We start from the raw sequence: 20000 nt of genomic DNA, 5'->3' as shown, positions 1-20000 counted from the left end.
TCCATCTATCGTCCATCTATCATCCACCTCAGTCCATCTATCGTCCACCTCAGTCCATCTATCATCCACCTCAGTCCATCTATCACCCACCTCAGTCCATCTATCCTCCACCACAGTCCATCTATCATCCACCTCAGTCCATCTATCATCCATGTCAGTCCATCTATTGTCCATCTATCATCTTCCTCAGTCCATCTATCATCCACCTCAGTCCATCTATCATCCTCCTCAGTCCATCTATCATCCACCTCAGTCCATCTATCATCCACCTCAGTCCATCTATCATCCACCTCAGTCCATCTATCGTCCATCTATCATCCACCTCAGTCCATCTATCGTCCACCTCAGTCCATCTATCATCCACCTCAGTCCATCTATCATCCACCTCAGTCCATCTATCGTCCATTTATCATCCACCTCAGTCCATCTATCGTCCATCTCAGTCCATCTATCGTCCATCTCAGTCCATCTATCATCCATCTATCATCCACCTCAGTCTATCTATCATCCACCTCAGTCCATCTATGGTCCATCTCAGTCCATCTATCATCCACATCAGTCCATGTATCATCCATTTATCATCCACCTCAGTCCCTCTATCATCCACCTCAGTCCATCTATCATCCTCCTCAGTCCATCTATCATCCACCTCAGTCCATCTATCATCCACCTCAGTCCATCTATCATCCACCTCAGTCCATCTATCGTCCATCTATCATCCACCTCAGTCCATCTATCGTCCACCTCAGTCCATCTATCATCCACCTCAGTCCATCTATCACCCACCTCAGTCCATCTATCCTCCACCACAGTCCATCTATCATCCACCTCAGTCCATCTATCATCCATGTCAGTCCATCTATTGTCCATCTATCATCTTCCTCAGTCCATCTATCATCCACCTCAGTCCATCTATCATCCTCCTCAGTCCATCTATCATCCACCTCAGTCCATCTATCATCCACCTCAGTCCATCTATCATCCACCTCAGTCCATCTATCATCCACCTCAGTCCATCTATCATCCACCTCAGTCCATCTATCGTCCACCTCAGTCCATTTTTCATCCACCTCAGTCCCTCTATCATCCACCTCAGTCCATCTATCGTCCACCTCAGTCCCTCTATCATCCATCTATCATCCACCTCAGTCCATCTATCGTCCACCTCAGTCCATCTATCATCCACCTCAGTCCATCTATCATCCACCTCAGTCCATCTATCATCCACCTCAGTCCATCTATCATCCACCTCAGTCCATCTATCATCCACCTCAGTCCATCTATCATCCACCTCAGTCCCTCTATCATCCATCTATCATCCACCTCAGTCCCTCTATCATCCACCTCAGTCCATCTATCATCCACCTCAGTCCATCTATCATCCACCTCAGTCCATCTATCATCCACCTCAGTCCATCTATCATCCACCTCAGTCCATCTATCATCCACCTCAGTCCATCTATCGTCCAACTATCATCCTCCTCAGTCCATCTATCGTCCAACTATCATCCTCCTCAGTCCATCTTACATCCACCTCAGTCCATCTATCATCCATCTATCATCCACCTCAGTCCAGCTATCATCCACCTCAGTCCATCTATCATCCACCTCTGTCCATCTATCGTCCAACTATCATCCTCCTCAGTCCATCTTACATCCACCACAGTCCATCTATCGTCCATCTATCATCCACCTCAGTCCATCTATCATCCACCTCAGTCCATCTACAAATTGTGATTTGAAGGGTTAGTAGATGAAGTGTCCCCTATGATTTGAAGGGTTAGTAGATGAAGTGTCCCCTATGATTTGAAGGGTTAGTAGTTGACGTGTCCCCTATGATTTGAAGGGTTAGTAGATGAAGTGTCCCCTATGATTTGAAGGGTTAGTAGATAAGTGTCCCCTATGATTTGAAGGGTTAGTAGATGAAGTGTCCCCTATGATTTGAAGGGTTAGTAGATGACGTGTCCCCTATGATTTGAAGGGTTAGTAGATGACGTGTCCCCTATGATTTGAAGGGTTAGTAGATGACGTGTCCCCTATGATTTGAAGGGTTAGTAGATGAAGTGTCCCCTATGATTTGAAGGGTTAGTAGATTAAGTGTCCCCTATGATTTGAAGGGTTAGTAGATGAAGTGTCCCCTATGATTTGAAGGGTTAATAGATGACGTGTCCCCTATGATTTGAAGGGTTAGTAGATGACGTGTCCCCTATGATTTGAAGGGTTAATAGATGACGTGTCCCCTATGATTTGAAGGGTTAGTAGATGACGTGTCCCCTATGATTTGAAGGGTTAGTAGATGACGTGTCCCCTATGATTTGAAGGGTTAGTAGATGACGTGTCCCCCATGATTTGAAGGGTTAGTAGATGAAGTGTCCCCTATGATTTGAAGGGTTAGTAGATTAAGTGTCCCCTATGATTTGAAGGGTTAGTAGATGAAGTGTCCCCTATGATTTGAAGGGTTAATAGATGACGTGTCCCCTATGATTTGAAGGGTTAGTAGATGACGTGTCCCCTATGATTTGAAGGGTTAATAGATGACGTGTCCCCTATGATTTGAAGGGTTAGTAGATGACGTGTCCCCTATGACTTGAAGGGTTAGTAGATGAAGTGTCCCCTATGATTTGAAGGGTTAGTAGATGAAGTGTCCCCTATGACTTGAAGGGTTAGTAGATGAAGTGTCCCCTATGACTTGAAGGGTTAGTAGATGAAGTGTCCCCTATGACTTGAAGGGTTAGTAGATGAAGTGTCCCCTATGACTTGAAGGGTTAGTAGATGACGTGTCCCCTATGATTTGAAGGGTTAGTAGATGACGTGTCCCCTATGACTTGAAGGGTTAGTAGATGAAGTGTCCCCTATGATTTGAAGGGTTAGTAGATGAAGTGTCCCCTATGATTTGAAGGGTTAGTAGATGAAGTGTCCCCTATGATTTGAAGGGTTAGTAGATTAAGTGTCCCCTATGATTTGAAGGGTTAGTAGATGACGTGTCCCCTATGATTTGAAGGGTTAGTAGATGACGTGTCCCCTATGACTTGAAGGGTTAGTAGATGAAGTGTCCCCTATGATTTGAAGGGTTAGTAGATGAAGTGTCCCCTATGATTTGAAGGGTTAGTAGATGAAGTGTCCCCTATGATTTGAAGGGTTAGTAGATGAAGTGTCCCCTATGATTTGAAGGGTTAGTAGATGAAGTGTCCCCTATGATTTGAAGGGTTAGTAGATGACGTGTCCCCTATGATTTGAAGGGTTAGTAGATGAAGTGTCCCCTATGATTTGAAGGGTTAGTAGATGAAGTGTCCCCTATGACTTGAAGGGTTAGTAGATGAAGTGTCCCCTATGATTTGAAGGGTTAGTAGATGACGTGTCTCCTATGATTTGAAGGGTTAGTAGATGACGTGTCCCCTATGATTTGAAGGGTTAGTAGATGAAGTGTCCCCTATGATTTGAAGGGTTAGTAGATGAAGTGTCCCCTATGACTTGAAGGGTTAGTAGATGAAGTGTCCCCTATGATTTGAAGGGTTAGTAGATGACGTGTCTCCTATGATTTGAAGGGTTAGTAGATGACGTGTCCCCTATGATTTGAAGGGTTAGTAGATGACGTGTCCCCTATGATTTGAAGGGTTAGTAGATGACGTGTCCCCTATGATTTGAAGGGTTAGTAGATGACGTGTCCCCTATGATTTGAAGGGTTAGTAGATGACGTGTCCCCTATGATTTGAAGGGTTAGTAGATGACGTGTCCCCTATGATTTGAAGGGTTAGTAGATGAAGTGTCCCCTATGATTTGAAGGGTTAGTAGATGACGTGTCCCCTATGATTTGAAGGGTTAGTAGATGACGTGTCCCCTATGATTTGAAGGGTTATTAGATGAAGTGTCCCCTGTGATTTGAAGGGTTAGTAGATGACGTGTCCCCTATGATTTGAAGGGTTAGTAGATGACGTGTCCCCTATGATTTGAAGGGTTAGTAGATGAAGTGTCCCCTATGATTTGAAGGGTTAGTAGATGACGTGTCCCCTATGATTTGAAGGGTTAATAGATGACGTGTCCCCTATGATTTGAAGGGTTAGTAGATGACGTGTCCCCTATGATTTGAAGGGTTAGTAGATGACGTGTCCCCTATGATTTGAAGGGTTAGTAGATGACGTGTCCCCCATGATTTGAAGGGTTAGTAGATGAAGTGTCCCCTATGATTTGAAGGGTTAGTAGATTAAGTGTCCCCTATGATTTGAAGGGTTAGTAGATGAAGTGTCCCCTATGATTTGAAGGGTTAATAGATGACGTGTCCCCTATGATTTGAAGGGTTAGTAGATGACGTGTCCCCTATGATTTGAAGGGTTAATAGATGACGTGTCCCCTATGATTTGAAGGGTTAGTAGATGACGTGTCCCCTATGACTTGAAGGGTTAGTAGATGAAGTGTCCCCTATGATTTGAAGGGTTAGTAGATGAAGTGTCCCCTATGACTTGAAGGGTTAGTAGATGAAGTGTCCCCTATGACTTGAAGGGTTAGTAGATGAAGTGTCCCCTATGACTTGAAGGGTTAGTAGATGAAGTGTCCCCTATGACTTGAAGGGTTAGTAGATGACGTGTCCCCTATGATTTGAAGGGTTAGTAGATGACGTGTCCCCTATGACTTGAAGGGTTAGTAGATGAAGTGTCCCCTATGATTTGAAGGGTTAGTAGATGAAGTGTCCCCTATGATTTGAAGGGTTAGTAGATGAAGTGTCCCCTATGATTTGAAGGGTTAGTAGATTAAGTGTCCCCTATGATTTGAAGGGTTAGTAGATGACGTGTCCCCTATGATTTGAAGGGTTAGTAGATGACGTGTCCCCTATGACTTGAAGGGTTAGTAGATGAAGTGTCCCCTATGATTTGAAGGGTTAGTAGATGAAGTGTCCCCTATGATTTGAAGGGTTAGTAGATGAAGTGTCCCCTATGATTTGAAGGGTTAGTAGATGAAGTGTCCCCTATGATTTGAAGGGTTAGTAGATGAAGTGTCCCCTATGATTTGAAGGGTTAGTAGATGACGTGTCCCCTATGATTTGAAGGGTTAGTAGATGAAGTGTCCCCTATGATTTGAAGGGTTAGTAGATGAAGTGTCCCCTATGACTTGAAGGGTTAGTAGATGAAGTGTCCCCTATGATTTGAAGGGTTAGTAGATGACGTGTCTCCTATGATTTGAAGGGTTAGTAGATGACGTGTCCCCTATGATTTGAAGGGTTAGTAGATGACGTGTCCCCTATGATTTGAAGGGTTAGTAGATGACGTGTCCCCTATGATTTGAAGGGTTAGTAGATGACGTGTCCCCTATGATTTGAAGGGTTAGTAGATGACGTGTCCCCTATGATTTGAAGGGTTAGTAGATGACGTGTCCCCTATGATTTGAAGGGTTAGTAGATGAAGTGTCCCCTATGATTTGAAGGGTTAGTAGATGACGTGTCCCCTATGATTTGAAGGGTTAGTAGATGACGTGTCCCCTATGATTTGAAGGGTTATTAGATGAAGTGTCCCCTGTGATTTGAAGGGTTAGTAGATGACGTGTCCCCTATGATTTGAAGGGTTAGTAGATGACGTGTCCCCTATGATTTGAAGGGTTAGTAGATGAAGTGTCCCCTATGATTTGAAGGGTTAGTAGATGAAGTGTCCCCTATGACTTGAAGGGTTAGTAGATGAAGTGTCCCCTGTGATTTGAAGGGTTAGTAGATGAAGTGTCCCCTATGATTTGAAGGGTTAGTAGATGACGTGTCTTCTAAGAGTTAAAAAGTCGAAACTATTCTCTCTAAGGATTCTGGGAAAAGAAGGAACTTGGCGTTCGCAGCCTTGCTGGTCAGGGTGGGCCCTGGTCACTAGTAGTGCACTATATAGGGAATAGGGTGGGTCATGGTCAATAGTAGTGCACTATATAGGGAATAGGGTGGGCCATGGTCACTAGTAGTGCACTATATAGGGAAAAGGGTGGGTCATGGTCAATAGTAGTGCACTATATAGGGAATATGTTGAGTCCTGGTCACTAGTAGTGCACTATATAGGGAATAGGGTGGGTCATGGTCAATAGTAGTGCACTATATAGGGAATAGGGTGGGTCCTGGTAACTAGTAGTGCACTATATAGGGAATAGGTGGGCCCTGGTCACTAGTAGTGCACTATATAGGGAATAGGCTGGGACCTGGTCAATAGTAGTGCACTATATAGGGAATAGGGTGAGTCCTGGTCAGTAGTAGTGCACTATATAGGGAATAGGCTGGGACCTGGTCAATAGTAGTGCTCTATATAGGGAATAGGGTGGGTCCTGGTCAGTAGTAGTGCACTATATAGGGAATAGGGTGAGTCTGGTCAATAGTAGTGCTCTATATAGGGATTAGGATGCCATTTGGGACTCATGGGTTCCGTGGGAATACTTTGTCTTTCGTTTGATGCCCAGACCTGTTTGGACCTAGCTGTAATTTGGGAGTCTCTGTGCAGCGTCCAGACATGCTCAGACAGGGTCTGTTTGTCTCTGTGTGTGTGTGTGTGTGTGTGTGTGTGTGTGTGTGTGTGTGTGTGTGTATGTGTGTGTGTGTGTGTGTGTGTGTGTGTGTGTGTGTGTGTGTGTGTGAACGCTCAGAGATAGAGCTCTTCCCTCTGTCACAGCTCATCACATCAGCGCCTGAGCTGCAATAGACATTACCATCACACACACACACACACACACACACACACACACACACACACACACACACACACACACACACACACACACACACACACACACACACACACACACACACACACACACACACACACACACACACACACACACACACATCCATCCATCTTCAGTACCACAGTCTGACAGCACTAAGTTTCACCTTGACTGCGTCCACACACCAAAAGGGTTCTTTGGCTGTCCCCACAGGAGAACACTTTCTGGTACCAGGTAGAACCCTTTTAGGTTTGATGTAGAACCCTCCATGGAAAGGGTTCTACATGGAACACAAAAGGGTTCTACATGGAACACAAAAGGGTTCTAACTGGAACACAAAAGGGTTCTACATGGAACACAAAAGGGTTCTACATGGAACCAAAAAGGGTTCTTAGAAGTGTTCTCCTATGGAGAGAGTAGGGAGTAAATATCGTCTGTCCTCGGTTCCAACACTCACTACCGAGTTCCAAACTGCCTCTGGAATCAACGTCAGCACAAGATGTGTTCATCAAGAGCTTCATGAGATGGGTTGCCGCACACAAGCCTAAGATCACCATGAGCAATGTCAAGCATTGGCTGGAGTGGTGTAAAGTTCACCGCCATTAGACTCTGGAGCAGTGGAAATGCGTTTTCTGGAGTGTAGAATCACGCTTCACCATCTGGCAGTCTGATGGACAAATCTGGGATTATGGATGCCAGGAGAACACTACCTGCCCCAATGCAAAGTTTGGTAGGGGAGGATAATGGTCAAGGGCTGTTTTTCACAGTTCGGGCCCCTTAGTTCCAGTGAAGGGAAAACTTAACTCTACAGCATACAATTACAATTTAGACGATTCTGTGCTTCCAACTTTGTGGCAACAGTTTGGGCAAGGCTCTTTCCTGTTCCAGCAGGACAATGCCCCCGTGCACAAAGCAAGGTTCATATAGAATGGATTGTCGAGATCGGTGTGGAAGAACTTGACTGGCCTGCACAGAGCCCTGACCTCAACCCCATCAAACACGTTTGGGACGACTTGGAACCCCGACGAGTCAGGCCTAATTGCCCAACATCAGTACCCGAGCTCACTAATGCTCTTGTGGCTGAATGGAATTAAGAACCCCTGCAGCAATGTTCTAGTGGAAAGCCTTCCCAGAAGAGTGGAGGCTGTTATAGCAGCAATGTTCCAACATCTAGTGGAAAGCCTTCCCAGAAGAGTGGAGGCTGTTATAGCAGCAATGTTCCAACATCTAGTGGAAAGCCTTCCCAGAAGAGTGGAGGCTGTTATAGCAGCAATGTTCCAACATCTAGTGGAAAGCCTTCCCAGAAGAGTGGAGGCTGTTATAGCAGCCATGTTCCAACATCTAGTGTAAAGCCTTCCCAGAAGAGTGGAGGCTGTTATAGCAGCAATGTTCCAACATCTAGTGGAAAGCCTTCCCAGAAGAGTGGAGGCTGTTATAGCAGCAATGTTCCAACATCTAGTGGAAAGCCTTCCCAGAAGAGTGGAGGCTGTTCTAGCAGCAATGTTCCAACATCTAGTGGAAAGCCTTCCCAGAAGAGTGGAGGCTGTTCTAGCAGCAATGTTCCAACATCTAGTGGAAAGCCTTCCCAGAAGAGTGGAGGCTGTTATAGCAGCAATGTTCCAACATCTAGTGGAAAGCCTTCCCAGAAGAGCGGAGGCTGTTATAGCAGCAATGTTCCAACATCTAGTGGAAAGCCTTCCCAGAAGAGTGGAGGCTGTTATAGCAGCAATGTTCCAACATCTAGTGGAAAGCCTTCCCAGAAGAGTGGAGGCTGTTATAGCAGCAATGTTCCAACATCTAGTGGAAAGCCTTCCCAGAAGAGCGGAGGCTGTTATAGCAGCAATGTTCCAACATCTAGTGGAAAGCCTTCCCAGAAGAGCGGAGGCTGTTATAGCAGCAATGTTCCAACATCTAGTGGAAAGCCTTCCCAGAAGAGTGGAGGCTGTTATAGCAGCAATGTTCCAACATCTAGTGGAAAGCCTTCCCAGAAGAGTGCAGGCTGTTATAGCAGCAATGATAAATAAACTAGCTTTTTGTCATTATGGGGTATTGTGATGTCATTACGGGGTATTGTGATGTCATTACGGGGTATTGTGATGTCACAAGAAGAAGAAGAGTGTAGTGTATGTGGTCGACGTCAGCTATTCACTAACTAATGAAGCGTGTGAATGATGTGATAAACTCCTCAATGTTATCGGATGAATCCCGGAGAACATTCCAGTCTGTGCTAGCGAATCCCGGAGAATATTCCAGTCTGTGCTAGAGAATCCCGGAGAACATTCCAGTCTGTGCTAGAGAATCCCGGGGGAACATTCCAGTCTGTGCTAGAGAATCCCGGGGGAACATTCCAGTCTGTGCTAGAGAATCCTGGAGAACATTCCAGTCTGTGCTAGAGAATCCCGGAGAACATTCCAGTCTGTGCTAGAGAATCCCGGGGGAACATTCCAGTCTGTGCTAGCGAATCCCGGAGAATATTCCAGTCTGTGCTAGCGAATCCCGGAGAACATTCCAGTCTGTGCTAGCGAATCCCGGAGAATATTCCAGTCTGTGCTAGCGAATCCCGGAGAATATTCCAGTCTGTGCTAGCGAATCCCAGAGAATATTCCAGTCTGTGCTATTGAAGCAGGAAGCAGCCTCGTAGCGTCCGGTTCGTCGGACCTCATCCGTAACAAGGCTCTTGTACTTCCTGTTTGAGTTTTTACTCGTAAACAGTAAGCAGGAGGATCGAGTCATGGTCTGATTTTCCGAAGGGAGAGCGAGGGAGGGGCTTGTATGCGTTTCTGTGTGTAGAGTAAAAGTGGTCCAGAGTGTTAGCGCCTCTCGAGGCGTAGGAGACGTTTTGGTAAAAAAAAACACATTTCAGTCTCCCTGTGATGAAGTCTCCTCCCACTAGAAACGCTGCCTCTGGGTGTGTGTTGTCTTGTTTGTTTACGGCCCTGTACAGCTCGTTGAGTGCCTGCTTAGTGCCATTCTCCTTTGTGGTAGAATGTAGACAGCAGTGATGACTACAGATGAAATCTCTCTTGGTTGATAAAAGGCTGTTTAACATGAGGGATTCTAGTTCAGGTGAGCAGAAGCACGGGATTTCCTTCACACTGTGAAGCCTTCCTCCACTTAACAGATCACACTGTGAAGCCTTTCACCATGTCATTTACACTGTGAAGCCTTTCACCATTTCCTTCACATTGTGAAACAGCGCACTGGTTGTTGTTTACAAAGAGGCATACCCCCTTAACATATCACACTGTGAAGCCTTCCTCCACTTAACAGATCACACTGTGAAGCCTTCCTCCACTTAACAGATCACACTGTGAAGCCTTCCTCCACTTAACATATCACACTGTGAATCCTTCCACCACTTAACAGATCACACTGTGAAGCCTTCCACCACTTAACAGAACACACTGTGAATCCTTCCACCACTTAACAGATCACACTGTGAATCCTTCCACCACTTAACAGATCACACTGTGAATCCTTTCACCACTTAACAGAACACACTGTGAATCCTTCCACCACTTAACAGAACACACTGTGAATCCTTCCACCACTTAACAGAACACACTGTGAATCCTTCCACCACTTAACAGAACACACTGTGAATCCTTCCACCACTTAACAGATCACACTGTGAATCCTTCCACCACTTAACAGATCACACTGTGAATCCTTCCACCACTTAACAGATCACACTGTGAAGCCTTCCACCACTTAACAGATCACACTGTGAAGCCTTCCACCACTTAACAGATCACACTGTGAATCCTTCCACCACTTAACAGAACACACTGTGAATCCTTTCACCACTTAAAAGATCACACTGTGAATCCTTTCACCACTTTGCAATTTCACAAAAGTTTCATTTGACAGCTCAGAGAGGCCAGGGATGAGGAAGAAGCGGAGAGAGGAGAGAGGGGTGCAGGATGAGGAAGAAGCGGAGAGAGGAGAGAGGGGTGCAGGGGTGTATAAAATAAGATAAGGGGGACAGAGAAAAAGGGAGCAAGAAATAGGTGAAAAGAGAGAGAGAGAGAGAGAGAGAGGGAGAGAGAGAGAGAAAGAGAGAGAAAGAGAGCGACAGAAAGAGAGAGAGAGACAGAGAGAGAGAGAGAGAGGGAGAGAGAGAGAGAAAGTGAGAGAAAGAGAGCGACAGAAAGAGAGAGGGAGAGAGAGAGAGAAAGAGAGAGAAAGAGAGTGACAGAGAGAGAGAGAGAGAGAAAGAGAGCGACAGAGAGAGAGCGAGAGAGAGTGAAAGAGAGAGAAAGAGAGCGACAGAAAGAGAGAGGGAGAGAGAGAGAGAGAGAAAGAGAGAGAAAGAGAGCGACAGAGAGAGAGAGAGAGAGAGAGAGAGAGAGAGAGAGAGAAAGAGAGCGTCAGAGAGAGAGAGGGAGAGAGAGAGAGAGAGAGAGAGAGAGAGAGAGAAGGCCTTTGCTCACTCTGCTCAGCCCCTCCCTCCTCTTCATCCCCACTCTGCTCAGCCCCTCCCTCCTCTTCATCTCCACTCTGCTCAGGCCCTCCCTCCTCTTCATCTCCCCTCTGCCCAGCCCCTCCCTCCTCTTCATCTGGGAGTTGATCTGAACTGACACGTGGAGAAATGAAACTGAGATCCCACTGGCCAGACCCAGACAGCTGTCACCTGCTGGGAAGTCATACAAATCAAAACAAGTGGACAGCCTTTTCCTCCTAGACCCTGTTAACCTCCCACCTCCTCCTCTCCTCTCCTCTCCTCTCCTCTCCTCTCCTCTCCTCTCCTCTCCTCTCCTCTCCTCTCCTCTCCTCTCCTCTCCTCTCCTCTCTTCTCTTCTCTTCTCTTCTCTTCTCCTCTCCTCTCCTCTCCTCTCCTCTCCTCTCATCTCCTCCCCTCCCCTCCCTTCTCATCTCCTCCCCTCTCATCTACTCTTCTCTACTCCCCTCCCCTCCCCTCCCTTCTCATCTCCTCCCCTCTCATCTCCTCCCCTCCCCTCCCTTCATCTCCTCCCCTCCCCTCTCATCTCCTCCCCTCTCATCTACTCTCCTCTCCTCCCCTCTCCTGCCCTCCCCTCACTTCTCATCTCCTCCCCTCTCATCTACTCTCCTCTCCTCCCCTCCCTTCTCATCTCCTCCCCTCCCCTCCCCTCCCCTCCCGTCCCCTCCCCTCCCTTCTAATCTCCTCCCCTCCCCTCCCTTCTCATCTCCCCCCTCTCATCTACTCTCCTCCCCTCTCCTCCGCTCCCCACCCCCCCTCCCTTCTCATCTCCTCTCCTCTCCTCTCCTCCTTCACGCTCTCTCTCTCCCTCCCACTCTCCTCACCTCTCCTCTCCCCCTCCTCTCCTTCTACCACTTCCTCTCCTCACACTCTCCCCACGTCTCCCCCTCCTCTCCTTCTACCACCCTGTCCTCTCTCCCTCTCCCCAACCCCTCCTCTCCTTCTACCACCCTGCCCTCTCTCCCTCTCCCACTCCTCTCCCCTCCTTCCACCACCCCGTCCTCTCTCCCTCTCCCCACCTCCTTCTCTCCTTCCACCACCCCCTGTCCTCTCTCCCTCTCCCCACCCCTCCTCTCCTTCCACCACCCCCTGGCCTCTCTCCCTCTCCCCACCTCCTCCTCTCATTCCACCACCCCCTGTCCTCTTTACCTCTCCCCACCTCCTCCTTTCCTTCCACCACCCCCTGTCCTCTCTCCCTCTCCCCACCTCCTCCTCTCCTTCCACCACCCCCTGTCCTCTCTCCCTCTCCCCAACCCCTCCTCTCCTTCTACCACCCTGTCCTCTCTCCCTCTCCCTCTCCTCGCCCCTCCTTCCACCACCCCCTGTCCTCTCTCCCTCTTCTCCCTCTCCCCACCCCCTCCTCTCCTTCCACCACCCCCTGTCCTCTCTCCCTTTCCCCACCCCCTCCTCTCCTTCCACCACCCCCTGGCATCTCCCACTCTCCCTCAGGATCAAATATGTTGCTACCTACCCTTATCCCCTGGGGGGGGGGGGCGGCCCGTCAGGAAGTCCAGGATCCAGTCACAGAGGGAGGTGTTTAGTCCCAGGGGTCATTATGGTGTTGAGCCCTGAGCCGTAGCTGTAGTTAATATCCTGTTTTGATTTTATCATTTCGTATTATACTGAAACATTGTCCTCTGTTTGAAAGAGTCTTTAATAAACCCTGTTTGATTGGTATGTATCAAGTCTGGTAAAGACTTTCAACAATTTTATTATTTTATCGATTGTGAGTTTTGTTATTATGTTATTGTTATAATTGATAAATTGTTATAATTGATAAATAGTTATAATTGATAAATTGTTATACTTGATAAATTGTTATAATTGATAACTTGTTATAATTGATAAATTGTTAATAATTGATCAATTGTTAATAATTGATCAATTGTTAATAATTGATAAATTGTTATTAATTGATAAATTGTTAATAATTGATAAATTGTTAATAATTGATAAATTGTTATAATTGATAAATTGTTAATAATTGATAAATTGTTAATAATTGATAAATTGTTAATAATTGATAAATTGTTAATAATTGATAAAACTTCTAATCAGCAGGGGACTCTGCAGATGTTCCAGGTTTTAAATATCACTGAAATAACTGCTTGTTGCATGGAACTAGGAAGTACTGAGATGAGTGACGCATGTTGCCATTTGGGTAAATAGTGGGGAGCTTCTCTGTCCCAAAATGTTGAATAGAATTCTATGGGAACGACATCCATTCCTGGTGTGTTTCTGGGGAAAATATCCAGACAACCATGTTTTGTTACATTACAGCCTTGTTCTAAAAATGGATTCAATTGTATTTCTTCCTTATCAATCTACACAGAATACCCAATATTGACAAAGTAAAACCAGGTTTTTAGTTATTTTGGCAAATTTATGAAACATAAAATTTAAAAAATGCAATATCACAATTAGACAACTATTCAGACCCTTTACTCAGTACTTTGTTGAAGCACCTTTGGCAACGATTACAGCCTCGAGTCTTCTTGGGTATGACGCTACAAGCTTGGCACACCTGTATTTGGGGAGTTTCTCATATTCTTCTCTGCATATCCTCTCAAGCTCTGTCAGGTTGGATGGGGAGCGTTGCTGCACAGCTATTTTCAGGTCTCTCCAGAGATGTTTGATCTGGTTCATGTCTGGGCTCCGGCTGGGCCACTCAAGGACATTCAAAGACTTGTCATGAAGCCACTCCTGCGTTGTCTTGGCTGTGTGTTTAGGGTCGTTGTCCTGTTGGAAGGTGAACCTTCACCCCAGTCTGAGGTCCTGAGCGCTCTGGAGCAGGTTTTCATCAAGGATCTCTGTAATTTTCACCATTCGTCCTCCTCCTAACAGACATCAACACACCTGTTAATACGGTCCTCCTCCTAACAGACATCAACACACCTGTTAATACGGTCCTCCTCCTAACAGACATCAACACACCTGTTAATACGGTCCTCCTCCTAACAGACATCAACACACCTGTTAATACGGTCCTCCTCCTAACAGACATCAACACACCTGTTAATACGGTCCTCCTCCTAACAGACATCAACACACCTGTTAACCTCAACAACAGTAACAGAGTAGCAGATCATTTTACGGGACAATAGATCCAGTTGAATGGTGATGATTGACAGTTCAGTTGTCCTGTAACGGGACGGGTCATGATGATTGACAGGTCAGTTGTCCTGTAACGGGACGGGTCATGATGATTGACAGTTCAGTTGTCCTGTAACGGGACGGGTCATGATGATTGACAGTTCAGTTGTCCTGTAACGGGACGGGTCATGATGATTGACAGTTCAGTTGTCCTGTAACGGGACGGGTCATGATGATTGACAGTTCAGTTGTCCTGTAACGGGACGGGTCATGATGATTGACAGGTCAGTTGTCCTGTAACGGGACGGGTCATGATGATTGACAGTTCAGTTGTCCTGTAACGGGACGGGTCATGATGATTGACAGTTCAGTTGTCCTGTAACGGGACGGGTCATGATGATTGACAGTTCAGTTGTCCTGTAACGGGACGGGTCATGATGATTGACAGTTCAGTTGTCCTGTAATGGGACGGGTCATGAAGATTGACAGTTCAGTTGTCCTGTAATGGGACGGGTCATGATGATTGACAGGTCAGTTGTCCTGTAATGGGACGGGTCATGATGATTGACAGTTCAGTTGTCCTGTAATGGGACGGGTCATGATGATTGACAGTTCAGTTGTCCTGTAACGGGACGGGTCATGATGATTGACAGTTCAGTTGTCCTGTAATGGGACGGGTCATGATGATTGACAGTTCAGTTGTCCTGTAACGGGACGGGTCATGATGATTGACAGTTCAGTTGTCCTGTAATGGGACGGGTCATGAAGATTGACAGTTCAGTTGTCCTGTAATGGGACGGGTCATGATGATTGACAGGTCAGTTGTCCTGTAATGGGACGGGTCATGATGATTGACAGTTCAGTTGTCCTGTAATGGGACGGGTCATGATGATTGACAGTTCAGTTGTCCTGTAACGGGACGGGTCATGATGATTGACAGTTCAGTTGTCCTGTAATGGGACGGGTCATGATGATTGACAGTTCAGTTGTCCTGTAATGGGACGGGTCATGATGATTGACAGTTCAGTTGTCCTGTAACGGGACGGGTCATGATGATTGACAGTTCAGTTGTCCTGTAACGGGACGGGTCATGATGATTGACAGTTCAGTTGTCCTGTAACGGGACGGGTCATGATGATTGACAGTTCAGTTGTCCTGTAATGGGACGGGTCATGATGATTGACAGTTCAGTTGTCCTGTAACGGGACGGGTCATGATGATTGACAGTTCAGTTGTCCTGTAACGGGACGGGTCATTCTAGGTTTCCTTTTCAAAAGCTTTACAGTGACGTGTTTTCAACAGTCGTAGATGAAAACAAGCTGCACGTTACGTTCCTATTGGCCTTCTGACAGACGATTCAGATGTTGGTTTCCAAGGCCACGTCAAACATCTGGGCCCTCCCATCTTCACTCTGTATCGTAGAGAAACCTCCAGGCCATAAGGCGCCGTGCGGACGGCGTGATGCAATTGTGGAGTCTCCGGAGGATCAAACTGGGCTCCGTACCTCAACGCCGCCCCAGATTTTGGAACAACTCCGTGTTGATGTGATTGGTTGAGGTGGGAGGGGGAGGGGCGGGAGGTCTAGCATATACACAAACTCACTTCCTTGATTAACTTCCTTCACAACAGCTCAGTGAAGTGCAGGAAGTATGAATGTCCTGACTTCTACAGAGGCCCTATCACTGTAAATGCTGCACAGATTGAACATGCAGAGCCTTTAATAATGCCAATCATTATACATTTATAGAAGGGTGTGTGTGTGTGTGTGTGTGTGTGTGTGTGTGTGTGTGTTTGCTTTAGCCATGCCCGGAGTGCCAGGTGAGCAGAGTTTGTTATTTTGGGATGTTTCTATTGGTTTCCTGATCCCAGGCAAGCTCATTCAAGAACAGATAAAGCATTTGAAATGAGCTCAAATAGTATTTGGACTTGCAGGCTCTGCTGGAGAGGAAGGTTTATTTCGGAGTGACGTCTGAATTCCAGGGAAATTGGAGTTGGAAGAGAAGTTATTGAACTTCCTCCAGTCATCCAGCTGGCCCATAACTTCCTCCAGTCATCCAGCTGGCCCATAACTTCCTCCAGTCACCCAGCTGGCCCATAACTTCCTCCGGTCACCCAGCTGGCCCATAACTTCTTCCAGTCACCCAGCTGGCCCATAACTTTCTCCAGTCATGCAGCTGGCCCATAACTTCCTCCAGTCACCCAGATGGCCCATAACTTCCTCCTGTCACCCAGCTGGCCCATAACTTCCTCCAGTCACCCAGCTGGCCAATAACGTCCTCCAGTCATCCAGCTGGCCCATAACTTCCTCCTGTCACCCAGCTGGCCCATAACTTCCTCCTGTCTCCCAGCTGGCCAATAACTTCCTCCTGTCACCCAGCTGGCCAATAACTTCCTCCAGTCATCCAGCTGGCTTATAACTTCCTCCGGTCACCCAGCTGGCCCATAACTTCCTCCTGTCACCCAGCTGGCCAATAACTTCCTCCAGTCATCCAGCTGGCCCATAACTTCCTCCTGTCACCCAGCTGGCCCATAACTTCCTCCTGTCACCCAGCTGGCCAATAACTTCCTCCAGTCACCCAGCTGGCCCATAACTTCCTCCAGTCACCCAGCTGGCCCATAACTTTGGGGCTGCCTTAATCGACATCCACGTATGTCAGGACATTGTTAATTTGGGAGGTGTTTTTGACCTTGTCAACTCTGGGATTCGATCCAGGAACCTTTCGGTTACTGGCCCAACGGGCAACAGGGAGATAAGTCGTTCATTGGTATGTATCATCACGCCCAGTAAGCTTCCAATCATTAGAAACATTTGATTTTAACAGTTTGTGGTGTAATCCCAATGCTGTGTAGTGTTTCCTAAAGCTGAAAGAGGAAGACAGTATCCTACAATGTTGACACGGTCAACAAAATGTTTCTTCATTAAGCAGAGTAGTGCTCCATAACTAGTCCTTCCCATTTCCCTAAGAGACTGGGAAGTCTGTCTGTCTGTCTGTCTGTAATGTCTGTCTGTCTGTCTGTAATGTCTGTCTGTCTGTAATGTCTGTCTGCCTTTTTGCCTGACTGTCTGCCCTTTTGTCTGTCTGTTCTGTCTGCCTTTTTGTCTGTCTGCCTGACTGTCTGACTTTTTGTCTGTCTGCCTGACTGTCTGCCTTTTTGTCTGTCTGTCTGCCTTTTTGTCTGTCTGTCTGCCTTTTTGTCTGCCTTTTTGTCTGTTTTTTCTGTCTGCCTTACTGTCTGCGTTTTTGTCTGTCTGCCTTACTGTCTGTGTTTTTGTCTGTCTGCCTTACCGTCTGTGTTTTTGTCTGTCTGCCTGACAGTCTGCCTTTTTGTCTGTTTTTTCTGTCTGCCTTACTGTCTGTGTTTTTGTCTGTCTGCCTTACCGTCTGTGTTTTTGTCTGTCTGCCTGACAGTCTGCCTTTTTGTCTGTTTTTGTCTGTCTTTTCTGTCTGCCTGTGTCTGCCTTACTGTCTGCGTTTTTTGTCTGTCTGCCTTACTGTCTGTGTTTTTGTCTGTCTGCCTTACCGTCTGTGTTTTTGTCTGTCTGCCTGACAGTCTGCCTTTTTGTCTGTTTTTTCTGTCTGCCTTACTGTCTGTGTTTTTGTCTGTCTGCCTTACTGTCTGTGTTTTTGTCTGTCTGTCTTTTAATAACTTTTTAATCCCATACGTTAATTGTTCTGCTGACATAAAAAGCCTGATTAAAATTACAAAAAGTTTTATTCCAACATGTATTTAATTTGTGTCTCTCTCTGGACATGATAGACTTGACCAAAGGGAGAGAAAGTCATTACTGTAGGCTGATGAGTTGTAATTACCTAAGACCTCTTACCGTCCCAGCACAATACTGCCATCTGGTGCGTGCGTGCGTGTGTGTGTGTGTCTCTCATTCCAGCGTCTCATCTTCTACCTCTTTTTATTGGTCAGCCCTGATAATGGTTCCACAGTACTAACAAATCAGAATGCCCTCCCATTGGACTGGAGACCAGAGTACTAACCAATCAGATCAGGTTGGATGGGAAGCGTCGCTGCACAGCTATCTCCAGAGATGTTCGATGGGTTCAAGTCCAGGCTCTGGCTGGGCCACTCGAGGACACACAGAGATATGGATGTGTGCCATTGACTTTGAACTGGACTGTGTTTACAGCATGAGCTGTGAGTGGATGCACTTGTTTTGAGGTTAAAGCATTTATCCATGTGTGCGCATTTTGTTCATATCCTTTGCCCATTAGTGAGATATTAGCCCAGTTATAGATAATTTGTAGTCAGCAATAGGGGAGGGATTGCTTCCTTTACAAGAGCACAAAACGTGTACATTTCTAGACATCTTTGAAAAAGTGAGTCAGATAAAGATATTTTTTTTTTTCTCTCTTAAAGGGGCAGTGTTGTATTTTGAGACAGGCTTGAATAAGCTCAGTAGCCAATTGGCAGAGGGTAGCATAATGTATCTGATTCTCTAATAAGGGTAAGGGAAGAATAATGGATTTTATTTTGTGAAGTGGTTTCTTGCATCAAACAACACAACATGTTCAGTCACCTCCATGTCTGAAGGACAAATGGATCAACAGGTTGATGTCCAATACTGCCTGTTTTCTTTCCTTCCAAAGTCTGATGGAATGTAGATCTGCATTGAACACCACACATTGGCTGCTACTGTAGGCTGAATGATAGAACAGCTCATTTCCATGTTAACATATTATGGGATGCATTTTCTCCATTGTTTTTTGAAGGTAGACCTACATTATGATACCCACAGTAAGTACCCACAGCAGCCTACTTGGCCACTATTAAAACTGTAACATAAAGCAGGTAGAGCCTCAGTGTTCACAGTAAAACTGTAACATAAAGAGGGGACAGCCTCAGTGTTCACAGTAAAACTGTAACTTAAAGCAGGTAGAGCCTCAGTGTTCACAGTGAACTCACGCTGGAAGTTGCACAGAATTTTCACAAAGTTCGAGTTTGCGCTCAGCAGACCTGAAATTTGCACAGTGCCCCAAAAATTGTAGATGGGACATTGACTGGGATATATGAGTACTGAATGGCTTCCCCATTAAAACAAGTCTTTATATGAGTACTGAATAGCTTCCCCATTAAAACAAGTCTTTATATGAGTACTGAATGGCTTCCCCATTAAAACAAGTCTTTATATGAGTTCTGAATGGCTTCCCCATTAAAACAAGTCCTTATATGAGTACTGAATGGTTTCCCCATTAAAACAAGTATTTATATGAGTTCTGAATGGTTTCCCCATTAAAACAAGTCTTTATATGAGTTCTGAATGGTTTCCCCATTAAAACAAGTCTTTATATGAGTTCTGAATGGTTTCCCCATTAAAACAAGTCGTTATATGAGTTCTGAATGGTTGTCCCATCTGAAGGAGTCGTTGCGGAGCACCTTGGCCAGTTTCTTGTTAAACGGAGTGTAGAAGTCCCTCAGTATCTCCTTGGTTACGGGGAGCATGGGTCCTAGGTTCTTATCCGCTGGCCGCCGCGTGTTGGAGGCGGGACTTTTAGTGATCTCTGCTTCCTTCTGCTCCGTCAACTGACCTTTAGTACACACATAGACATACTGTAAGCCACATACCAATCAGTCAGTCAGTCAGTCAATCAATCAGTCAGTCAGTCAGTCAGTCAATCAGTCAGTCAATCAGTCAGTCAATCAGTCAGTCAACCAATCAGTCAGTCAGTCAATCAGTCAATCAGTCAGTCAGTCAGTCAGTCAGTCAATCAGTCAGTCAGTCAATCAGTCAGTCAGTCAGTCAATCAGTCAGTCAGTC

At 46.1% G+C, this 20000-nt stretch overlaps 1 protein-coding gene across 8 annotated transcripts in view; it reads right to left on the bottom strand.

Annotated features, from left to right (window-relative positions):
• Window positions 1-18690: 18690 nt before the first annotated feature.
• Window positions 18691-20000, bottom strand: part of LOC110518744 (carbohydrate sulfotransferase 15) — a 126908-nt gene continuing 125598 nt past the window's right edge. For all 8 annotated transcript variants that reach the window (XR_016493826.1, XR_016493828.1, XR_016493827.1 and 5 more), the window contains one exon: window positions 18691-19770. Coding sequence is in view for 4 of the 8 variants with exons in the window: in XM_090228925.1 (XP_090085051.1) it covers window positions 19568-19770 (203 nt within the window). In the remaining 4 variants the exon portion in view is untranslated. The remainder of the gene's footprint in view (window positions 19771-20000) is intronic.

The sequence above is a fragment of the Oncorhynchus mykiss genome, unplaced genomic scaffold, assembly GCF_057628025.1.
Source record: "Oncorhynchus mykiss isolate SJ-2025 unplaced genomic scaffold, ASM5762802v1 scaffold103, whole genome shotgun sequence".
Lineage (NCBI taxonomy): Eukaryota > Metazoa > Chordata > Actinopteri > Salmoniformes > Salmonidae > Oncorhynchus > Oncorhynchus mykiss.
This window is presented reverse-complemented; position numbering and strand designations above follow the sequence as displayed.